At 40.4% G+C, this 12,175-nt stretch overlaps 1 protein-coding gene across 1 annotated transcript; it reads right to left on the bottom strand.

The window, feature by feature from the left end:
• Nucleotides 1-2,676: 2,676 nt before the first annotated feature.
• Nucleotides 2,677-4,699, bottom strand: olig1 (oligodendrocyte transcription factor 1). Its single transcript, XM_026913010.3, has one exon. The coding sequence runs from the start codon at nt 3,788-3,790 to the stop codon at nt 3,068-3,070; it is 723 nt and encodes a 240-aa protein (XP_026768811.2). The 5' UTR covers nt 3,791-4,699; the 3' UTR covers nt 2,677-3,067.
• Between the last annotated feature and the right edge of the window lie 7,476 nt (nt 4,700-12,175).

Here is a 12,175-nt window from a genome sequence, read left to right as displayed (position 1 = left end):
TGTTATGGCATGTGGATTAGGTTTAACAATAACAATATTTGTCTTGAATCCATCCTGGAGGCTCCATGAAAATCTTATGCGAAATCAATAGGGGAAATTACAAAAGCCACAGGGGAAATTGGGTAAAGAAGAACTGTTATGGAAACCTGTGTGTGTTTGTGTGTGTTAGAAGTGGGAGCAGAGTGGAGGGTTAATGACACAGGTCATTACTAGGCCTGGTGAGTGAGTGTACCGGGTTGAGCTGCACTGTGGTCAGGAATTTAAGGGGATGGGGGTACAGGAGGTGCTAAGTTAAAGAGATAAATAAGAGGGGTGGGAAGCGAACAGGGTCTGCAGCTCCACCCTCCTCCTCCTCCTCCCCCTTACCATTCACATGTTCAAATTTATTGCTCAGCATTTCCTATCCCTGAGACTCCCCACGTTGCATCCAGTGACTCTGAGAAAAGATGGAAAGACAGTCAGAGGAGAAGAGAGGAGAGGAGAGAAGACAAGTGAAAAGCACAAAGCTAGAAGACAGTAGCTTTTTAACAAAAAGAAGAAGAAGAAGAAGAGGCTTTATTACAGTGGAGGAAAAAGAAAAGCTTAGAAAAAGAGGAGAGGATTCCAAACCTACACTGTCAATAGGACTTATCTCCAGAAAAGCCTTAGGTCTGGCTTAATCTGTGAGTCACACGACAGCCCTCTTAGAAATTGCTAATCAAGATAATCTATTTTAAAGAAATACATTTACTTTTGGTTCCTTTCCCCGTTCTACATTTATGTGTTAGTCTGTGTGATATATCGAAGACTCTCTCATCCTGTGTGAGGCAGTGGGAGGTTGGAGATTTGGTTGGAGAAACGAAAGAAAGAATCCAGGGCAGGGAGAAATAAATCTTCAAAATGCCCAGTGGGTCTGAAAGGAGGAGTGGAGGCCTTCTCACACTCATTCTTTCACCCAAAAGCCACACGATGGATGGCCCTCAATTAGTCTTCAACTATGTTCACACATGCATTTGCACAGTTAAACCAAACTTTAACTGAAATAAAGTAGTTATAAATAAACGAGAACTATGCATTTTTACAATACTACATAAAAAATCTGTATGATGTAAAGTTATTGCAAACCAATACTGAACATGTTCAGTTATTAATTATCTGAAAAGCTCTTGATGGGCAGTGTATGTTTTCATGAAAAATGTTTTACCAAAGTGCTGTTGAATGTCAATTATGATTGGCCAGAAGGGGTTGATTAATTTTCCTTAATGTTACGGCTCTGACAGTAGTGCCAACTGCACCATGTTTTTATTAATGCACTCATTCTAATATGTTATCATTTCTATTGTAATAACTTACACAGGGAGTTGTATGGTAGACGTTCCATGAATGAATCAACCCCTTCTAACCAATCAGATTAGAGAATTCAACAGAGCTGTATAATATATTATACATTTATATAATTATGCTATACAATACATAGGCAACTAGTCATATATCAGTAAGTTACCAATGACATATTGGCATTTAGTAAAGAACAATGAGACAGCCCTATTCTACTGTTCCTGCCTGTTTCTCTTTGTTTTGGCTGAATTGAGCATTGCTTGGGAGTTAAAGCCAGAACACAAAGAGAGAGAAGACCTCTACATCCCTCAGACAATAAAGCTCTGCAGCATCAGAAAGAGAGAGAGGTCTGCGTTGAATAAGAGAGTAAAAAAGTGAAGCAATCCAAGTCAGGACAGCTATATGTAAATATAAAGAAGCACAAGTTAATGTGTATTTATGTGAGTCCTTGCAAGAATTGAGGTTTCAAGTCGGAATCTTTGATCTTTCACACTTCTTAGGCACCCCCTCCATTTTTTCCCTTGTAAGAAAATCAAGCTCTATTAGGCTTAATCTTGCTTAATGGCATCTACCTCACTCTTTGTCTCACCCTATGGGTAACAGGCTCTCTCCATTCAACCCGCTGCCCTCTTTTACTTGCTCATCCGAGATAATCCCCCTCTCACCACTGGGCCAATTATTCCTACTATTTTATCATCATTATTATGATTATGATCAGCATTATCATGCATACCACCCTTGTACCAGAGCTGGGACTGTCTTCGCTTTCACCGATGCCTCCTTTTCTATTCTGAGTGAAAAGAGAGCTGCTCTTTACGACTGGGGTGCTAGACGTCAGAGTCTTGGGTGCTTGTTTCTAGTTTCACAGGGCGAACTCTTTTGATGGAAACACATTTTCTGGGCGTTTGAACGTATTGTGAGGAGAGCGTAATGAGTAATGAGTATGCAGCACACCAGCCCAGCTAAACGGCCCTTTACCTCTCCAAGCAAGGGATGAAGGAGGGAGGGGAGGAAGAGAAGGAGTGTGCAGTAATTATGGGGGCAGGTTTTGATGTTGGGGTTTTATTTAGCAGGACTGAATGGAGGTTTGAGGTGGGGTAAAGAAGTAAGGCTGGGGGTTAGAAGACGGTTATAGTGCTCCTGTAAGCTGCACCTCCTTATTGTATGAAGAGGGTTGGAGTAATTATTTCAACCTGCTAGGTCTTGCATTCACTTATATGAGGATCACACACATACACACACACACACACACACACACACACAATGAAATCGGCACAAAAACTGGATGGAGGAAAATGTACAAAATGGAAAAGACTATTGTGGATATCTACTGTGTTAGTTAGCTCTATACTTCAGGAGTACACAAGTACACACATACACACAGAAATATATACACTCTCCTTTTCTTCATAAACTTTTATTGTCTTTGATAAGGATGATCAAAGTCCACAAAAAGCTGCCATTTTCCATCTTTGCACATTTAACTACCTGTCAAATTTCGGACCTATGATAGTTCATTTCCAAAACAAGTGTATTTTGTAAAAAATAACTAAATAAATGTTATAATATTACTCTATTTGTTTCGACTGGAAACCACACTACATTGTTTTATAATGATTTTAAAAAAAACTTTTCACAGATTCAAAAGTCAAAAAAGAAGTCAAGTAAGGCAATACGAAAACAAGAAAAAGGGAGGATAAGTAACTTGCTTGTATGAAATTTTTTGAAATGAGCAACTAGTTTTTGTTGTTCATTTCTGGAAGCGAGCTGTAGGAGTTGCATGCACCACTCTGGGTACCCGACACACTCGGCAGGGGCATAGTGGTGTCCCTGCCACCCCTCGTGAACCCCATGCTGTGGACTCCTCCGGGGCTGGGGCACCATTCAGTGGCAGTGAAGAACAATGGGCCAGTCCAAGTGGCTGTTCTGGTGAACTGAGCAAGAGCTGTCCTGGACCAGTGAGAAATGGCCACCCTCCTGTCAGGAGCAGGTGTGGTACAGTCCCCCCAATACTGACCTCACCTAGCAGCCGCCTCATCTCCTGGAGGGAGGAGCCAAGGAGCAGGATGTAGTTGCGGGCCAAAACCAGCGTCGAGATCTTGGAAAGACGGCGGCCGTTCGGAGAAGCTCCAAGGGGTAGATAAGGGTGTTGCAGCCCTCCTCCTGCACCCAAGGATGAGGTTGGGGAGGAAGAGTATGGTACCATCACCTCCCGCAAAGCATCCATGGCCAGGTTTAGGTCTTGCATTCTCTTTCTCTCACGGCTGTTGATTTTCCGTCTGAGTTCCTGCTGCTCCTCCAGACTGAGCTCTCGTGGAAATTTAGGGTGTTTCTGAGGGCCCTGAAGGCCCCCAGAACTAGAACCTGATCCTCCTGCTCCTGTACCCCCAGTAATCATTCCTGATCTGGGCATGAGCTCGTGAAAAGTGCCATCTCCCTGTCCGCTGCCCCTGAGACTAGACACAGGCTGCATGTTTCTGAGGTCTCAAAGGCACCTCCTCAAACCTACACTTGCACCACAGACCAAGGATCTGCTCACAAAAGTCCTATCCACAGCTAGATCACAGCAAGAGATCCAGGGGAGTCTAAGTCCATCCAGGAGAGCAATAACTCTTGATCCTTGATTAAACACTTGGATTCCACTTGGATTAATCCAATAACGATTCCAGCACTTACCCTCCAGTGAAGTCCATACTCATCCACTGAGTAACTGCCAGTTAAGAAATAATGAATCAATGAATAAAATACAAAAGTAATATAAGGCAAATAAAATATGATCTTGTGAATTCTATAGATGATATCCTTTTGCTGCTACTTTAGTCCAAGGATGACAGATCTGTCCTAGTACACGTCTCTGTTATGCAGTCTCTATCGGGCTGGACCATACTCTCAGAGCATAGGGAGCAAATGAGAAAGAGAAGACACAGGTAATGAGCTAATGCTGCAATTAACTCGCTTCTCCCCCCTCCTCCGAAGGCAAAAAGCTACAAAACAGTCACATCCTCTATTTTGACATTCTGTCTATGATCCTGCCCCTTAAGGGAAATTACAGAGAAAAGAGGGTGAGAGAGAAAGAGTGAATGATGCCATATTCAAAACAAGGAAATGAAGGAAGTGTTTTTGAAATGAAAGGATGCAAATGGCAAGGAGGGTATAGCAAATGGTTAGAGCAACCGGTGCTGTCTGACTGGTGAATGGTATTATGGCATCCACACACACACATACACACACACACACACACACACACACACACACTTTTACACATGAGCAGAGACAGGAACTGCATTAAAAGAGCAATCACCATGCCAGGCACCTGCAGAGCAACAGAACACAACCTGCCTGTATTATGTGGATGTGTGTGTGGGGGGCTGTGTGTTTTTCTACAATCTAACCTATAAAAGCCAGCCTGTGATGGATTAGAGCTGGGTGTTTGTCCGCTGTGTGTGTTTTGTGTGTGAGTGTGTATATACATGTCTGTGTGTGCGTCCATGAAAAGAAACAGAAACAGAAAGAAGGAGTGAGGGACAGGCCAGAAAGGGACACCTGCACTGCCACAGAGACAGAGAGACGAGATGAAAAAAAGGGGCAAAGAAAGAACCTGGTGTCCACCCACCCCACCGCCCCCTTCCACTCTCTCCATCCTTCCTTCCAGCTTGCGGGGGCTGAATGAGGTGGTGTGGGGGGATCACATCCGTACCCCTGCCCCCAGCATCCACTGCTCTCCTTTATCACCAGGCTGCTGTGCGTTAGGGCCCGTTGGAGCCAGGCAGGGGCATGAGGGCTGTCTTTGTGGGGTCCTCGGTGTGCTCCGGCTGGGCCAAGCTGGCCGGCCAGGCCTGGGTTTCTGGAGCTGCACCTGGAGCTTCAATCAGCTCATTCACACCGAGCCTGTTTCCTGTGGACACTATTAAACATTACAGCATGCCTGGATGAGCAGGGATCTGCTGGCAGACAAGTGCATTTATAAATATAACTCCCAACAGACATGCACACATATTCTAATCTATTCTAAATGAACGTCCTCCATATATTATCTTCTTTTGCAATGTAGTTAGTGTACTTAGGGAGCTTTCATACCGGTTAGTCTATTTGTCAAGTCAAAGTGAAATTGATACTTTGATTCATTTGCTACGTGGTTTGGTTTAGTTTTTTTTTTAGCACATAATTTTAAAAAATGTTGTCTGGAGAGTATGTAGCACTGAAAATGCACTCATGAAAATCTTTCAGTAATTGGTCAGATATATGGCAAGGGAAAAACCTTATCAACCTTTGAGTGTATAAGTCATAAAAGATACCCAAACATGGAGAACACAGAGTCAGCACTAAATAAAGTGATTTATAATTATATAAATAATTAGTTTAAAAAAATTGTGTATGCGTCCACCATTTATTTTCTCTTTTTATTTGGTGGTCCCAATATCCAGAATCCAATACTTTTATGAAGCACTACAGCTCTGTCCTTTGGCTCAGTTTGCACTTTGTGGCTCAGATTAGCAGCTCATATCTGCAGAAAAATGCATGCCATTTTTGGTTCACTTCCTGGAATTTAGTCAAAACAAGTGCTAGAGTTTGACTGGTACCAGACCAAGACCATTCAGATCATTCAGACTCTTGCAGTGTATGTTTTGATCCACACACAAGTGCAAATGCTGTGTTTTCATCTAAGTAAACACACCAAGGGGGAAAACAGGATTTGATTCAAATGATCTAAATCCTGCATATATGTCACAAGAGGACACTTGTTCAAAAGTAATTATATCTAGTTACACCAGGTTAAGTCCATAGGCAGTTATTGCTAAAACAGCATTATTGCCTACCCCAGAATCTCGGAGACTAAAGCTCACTTTAACAGGATCATTGCAGAATAAATTACTTATGCTGGCAGCATTTACTGATTGAAGAATTCTGAATGTAACATAGTCCAGATTTACAGCAACTTCTAAAAACTGGCCCTGGAGTTTGGCTAATGATGCACTGCATATGGCTGCAAAAATGCTATGCTGCCAGGCCTGTCAGCTTAATTACGCCATAAAAGCAAATGAACAAACAAACAAACAACCAACCTCACAGAAGTTCAGCTGGTTGTGAAGTTTGACAGCTAATGCAAACTCCCTTTCCTACCACCTGAAAGGTCAAAACAGATAACACAGTGAAATCAGCAACAAGGAAACAGAGAACGTCTGTTTCCATATTCATAGCTAGGACACAGACGTTTCGGAGCGTCTGCTAAATGCCGGCTGCACTCACTCACCCGCCGGCTGCTGGGCCCTCGCCAGCTTGTGGCCACACGGTGTGCTGTACCGAGCTGTCCTGTGCACCAGATAACCTGCATAAAGCAAAGTTCTAATGAGAAGTTAACAGATGTCAACAACTATGTTCTCTCATTTCCAGCTCTATAGGGAGACAGGTGCAGAGACACACCACAGGGCCTCTAAGTCAGACGGTTGATTCAGAAACAAAGCAATAAAAAAAGACCCTTCAATCGAGGGAGAAAGGCTAGAGATTGGGGAAAAGAGTATGTGAGTGATGGGAAGAACATCAGATCTATCTATGTAAATCCAGTTTGCTATGTGGCTTCAGGCTCAGGGCCATAGCTATGAGAAGTTTACAAGCTGTTAATAGAGCGGAACCAATGGGTTGAAGGCTGGGCATTGTGCCTCCCAGCATGCTGTGGGAAATGTTGGCCTGGGCAGAGCTGGAGCCTACTCAGATGGAGAAGGAGCCAGGGAGGGATGACCTGTGGGTCTTTTGTCCCCATGACCGAAGCACAGTCGTTACAGCAGAGCCCAAATCAAAAACTCACTGTCACACACTCACAGTTAGTCATGGCCTGCTGAGGACTCACTGATTAGAGCTGTCACTAACTACTCAGTGACAGCTGCTGGACGTGTCATATTTCGCTAATGAGAGCTCTCACTCAAGGAACATGTGCATCTTAAAACTGAGCTCTGAGAGCATCACCACTGGTGGACACTGTTTGGAAGACAAGTCCATGCACTACTTTAATGATTAATATTTTTCTTGAGCGGAGACATATATTGTGCCCAGCAAAGTATATACTTTTGTCAAAACATTTAACATGTTTGGTATTTTAAGCTGCTTTAGACCGTCCATATGGAGACATCAAGAAGTTATTCCCATGCAGACAGCTTTTTCATCCTACATCCGACAGTGATGAATCTTTGCCTGACAATGGCATCTTAAACCAACCACACAGGGCACTGGTCAAACCCATAACATCTAATAAAGTTCCTCGTTTGCATTTGTGTGTGCGTGTGTGCACGTGTGTGTGTGAGCACATCACAGTTTACTCCCACACTCTATGCAAAGGGGGCAAGAGGAAGGTTAGGGAGGCAACAGAAATGTGAAAGATATGATGGATGAGAAGGGCTGGTCTAGAGATGGGCAAACAAGCAACAAGAGACAGATGGAAAAAAAGAATAGAGACTTGAACAGAAAACACACTTGCAAAGGAATGCACAGTTGAAAAAGGCAATTCTAGAAGAAAAGAAAAATCGGAAACATGCCATGCACACAGCCAAGGTCATGAAGAAACAGGCAGAGAGTTATTTGAGAGGAAGTGATTCGGCACACTTTGTAATTTTTCCTGAAAGTTTCAATATTCTATTAAGATTATAAAGCACAATTTTTTGCCATTTGTATATCTATCTCTGTCACAGCTGTGTACTGATCAAGTCGCAGTAATTAGTGCTTTGAACATTGTTAGAAGATCATTAGCTGGGTGCATGGTGATGACAGCATGGTGTGATGAGTCTCAAGTTCTCAGACACTGATCAGGATAAATGAAAAGAAATGAAGATAAATTATGGAAAAGTGAGATGATTTACAGTTTTGGGTGACTCCACCATCATTCAAGCATCCATGAAGAAACTCTCATAGCACAAACATAAAAAAAGAGAGGCTGTATATCATATATTGTATATTTACTATTTTTTGTTTACTATTGTACTTATAGACTTGCAAGCATTGTTCAACAATAAATTATGTAAAACATTATGGATTGAGAAACTGGGTTACTTACTGTTCTTATAACTGCTTTATTTAAGAATAAAAAAATCAAATAAATGTCAGTCCAATTACTGTTCCATTGCAAACTCTATTATACTTGTCTATTTGTTTAAGCGCTATTGTGCAGTTGCTCATTTATCTCTGTGTAATTACCAGAATATCATCAAATCAAGAGTTTATTAAAGCTAACAACTATAATTTATAAATAACTTGTCTGCTTTTTTCACATGAAACTTTATCTAATATTGCTGGAATGGAAAAACGGAAGAGGCTTAATAGTTAAGCTAGCTAGCTCAAACATCTCTGGTAGCACTATTGTTTATTTCCTAGTTAATTATTAGACAATTAAATTTATTTGTGGTAAATGTTATGGATGAGTATATAACTAAAAAATAAACATACTGCTAATAGTATTCAGTCATTTTAATCACTAAAGGAATTCTAGCAAGAAATACAGTGATGATCAGTTTCAATTACCAATATACAGACAAGCAGACTAATAATTTGTTACAATTAAATAATGAAAATAGTTGCCATATTAATAATTTATATTATATTATTAATATTATTAATAATTTAACATAATACCATTTTTAATTAAAGAATTTTCCCTAAATTAAGTAATTTTCCATTAATTCATTAATTTCAATTTCATACTTGTCACTTTCTTGTGCATCTATGTGCATGTTCATGCTTTATAATTCAAAATTACTATTATTGACATTATACACTAAACCTGACTGTGTGTGTGCATGTCTATTGTCTTTTGAAATATAATTTTTTTTAATAGATTTTTTTTTCATTTTGGGAATTAATGTGTTGTTACCCTACATTAATTAAAAGCATATTAAATATATGTTACATCAATTTATATCAACTTGAAATTATTCAAATTCAGATTATTTCATCTACTTTGTACTGCTAAGGAAGTGAAACAGTTACTTTGGGAAGACAAGCACAGAAAGTTAGCACTAATATAATTTGGGGTTGGAAAAGGTTAGCGTGTGTTCCCTCAGGGTTAGACTGAAGCATATGCTTGAAAAAGCTCAGATTTCAGAGCAAACGGAATAATCCGACACGCACACACACTCAATCTCTCATTCTCTCTCTCATCATCTCTCTCTCTCATACACAGACTCATGGCGCAGCTTTTCTCGAAGAGGGATGAACACTCATCAGATCATTTCCACTCTGAATGGTTTAAGCCAGACAGCCACTAACAAAGGTCTTGTAACACACACACACACACACACACACACACACACACACACACTGGCCTGTAGAGCTCCCATGGTGCTCTTTGATGTTGTGTTGTGACCAGGACATGTCCTCTTTTCATAGAGTGTCCACACTCGGCCAGTCATGAATATCCAAGAGTTCACTGCTCTTACAGGATTATCCCCTCTTTCTTTAACTGTTCAAACACTCTCAATGCCCAGCTCTTTCTCTCACTTTCTATCTCCCTCTCTTTTATACTTTCCTTTATCTCTCTCTGTCTTTCTTTCTCTTCTCCATCTGTCTTTGTGGCTCTGAAGCGTTCAATAAACACATTGATCCATCATGTATGGGAGTTCATCAGCTTTGGATCATAGACCTTTGGATGCACACATAACCTCTACTCATGACCTTATACACACACGCACTCTGATGTCCAGCTGGTTTGGAAAAAATACACAGTTAAAAACATTACTGAGACTTCCTGAACTCCCAGTTATGTCTTCTGGTATTAAAACATTCTAGTCAGTGCCATGTGCCGTTTAACGAAGAACAGATGAAGGAGAGAGAGCGAGAGAGAGGATTAGTCCTCCCCAGGGAGAATAGTGCTCATATGGCTACTGTATCAACACCCCCACGCACACACATTCACACCACCTCAGTCCATGATGGTTTCTTGGCATGATCATAGTGACTGAATAACATTAATAGTAAAAATGATGAATAAATCAAGCACATCCTCACACTGTACTAACCCCAACAGAACTGGAGTTGCAAACCACAATAAAGAGATAATCCTCTCTCAAACAATGTTGATTGTCCTACAATGCTACAGAAACACTATTTTATTTGTTTATTTTTTCTCTTTTCTTTCTTTCATTTGGTATTTGCACTGCTCCAATTCTTTCTAATCCTTTGCGCCAACACATACTCGGGTCTGAAAGAGCCTGCATCTGGACTGGACCAGGGATTTAAAATTGGGTTTGAGAAATGTAACACACACACCCAGACACACACAGAGAAGATGCACCATAAATATTCAAACAGTAAAAAACACAATCTGTCAGTTTAATCTGTTAAGACTGCTGCCTTGGCGATGACTGAAAATTTTCCTTACTCTTAAAATCTATCCCTGAGTGGACAATGGACAAAACAGTGCCCAGCCTTCCATGACACGTGAAAGCCGATGGTAAATACTGCTTTAATGTTCAATATGACTATGATACATGAACCTATCAAGGGAAAATGGACTGATATTAGGAATAATCTCAGTCTTTTATTTCATTTGAAATTGTCATATCCATTGTCTTCTCAGGTCTTCAACACCTCTCAGACGTGGAACATGGTCTTTGCGAGATAGTGCTCTTCAATTTCAACAAACTCAGCTGTCACGCCAACAAAGTAGTTTCCTGTCTAAATTAATTTACAATGCAAAAATTATATTAAATTTATATTTAATATAAATTAAATATATCACAAAGTCAATGAATTAAATAGTTACATGAATCAATTAATCTCACTTCTCAAGTGACATTTGCAAATTGTTATTTAAACATTCAGTTCATACATTATGTCATATTTTATGGGTTTTTGGGTTATGATCATTTTGTGTTTTGATTATATCCATTAACATGACACAGTAGTAACAGGCTATGTTTAAAATAAAAACTTTCATGTTGTTATGGAAAAGCACATTTTTTAAAAGCAAATTTTTCATAATCAAAACAACAATGAAATCATTAAATCAACATTTTAAAAAATCATTAACACTGTATTCCAGCTAAAAATTTGAGTCAGCAGGACATTTTCTAAATGCTGCAGTTATATAAGAGTTTTTTTTTTTTATTATTATTATTTTACTGTTTTGCAGTAGTGACGTTACCACTAATGTTTTTGGGAAAAAGTAAGCAACATCATAAGAATTTCCTGAAGCAAACCTCTACTACCGCAGATGCTGAATACTTTACTGAACATCCTGTTAATGTTCTATGTTAGCTGGAAATCACAGTTGTGAATTTCCCAATCTGATTATGGATTTATAATATGACATTGAATTCGAGGATGAATAATTCCTACAGTAAAATAGCTCAGTAGAATTCACTCATTAGGCTTCACATTTTTAATGCAGAGTCTACTCCTCTGATCCACTATGCCAAAGCAAACCTAGCAATCACATACTGTTCTAACAATCAGCAAACATTATAATTAACACAGTTTAAGTCGTGGCATCAGCTCCTACAACACATTCACGCCATTTAGGCCTGCATAATCTAATATTCGCACTTTGTGCTCATTCACTGAGCCAGTCAAACGCTGTTTGCTTGCAGTTAATTGCGCACTTTCGGGCGGTACCTGGTTCATTGGCCGTGTGTCAGCGCTTAATTGGCACTGAGGCTGTGAAGAACAGGCAGAGAGAGAGAGAGAGAGAGAGAGAGAGAGAGAGACCTTATTAAGGTGCAGGGCGTACGGTGGCTCGGCGGGGGAGGCGCGCGGTGATTAATTTGGAAACGCGATAGCGTGTAATTCTCATTACTTTTCTGGGTAATTGCATTTTTACGCTCAGCAAATGGGCTAGGCGGCGAAGACTGCTAACAAGCAGATGTTTGTAAAGGGA

Source organism: Pangasianodon hypophthalmus, chromosome 5, assembly GCF_027358585.1.
Source record: "Pangasianodon hypophthalmus isolate fPanHyp1 chromosome 5, fPanHyp1.pri, whole genome shotgun sequence".
Classification (NCBI taxonomy): domain Eukaryota; kingdom Metazoa; phylum Chordata; class Actinopteri; order Siluriformes; family Pangasiidae; genus Pangasianodon; species Pangasianodon hypophthalmus.
The sequence above is the reverse complement of the archived record's forward strand: the minus strand, read 5'-3'. Positions and strand labels throughout refer to the sequence as shown.

Coding starts and splice junctions, on each gene's coding strand:
- olig1 (XM_026913010.3), bottom strand. CDS start 3,790: ATGCAGCCTGTGTCTAGTCTCAGGGGCAGCGGACAGGGAGATGGCACT.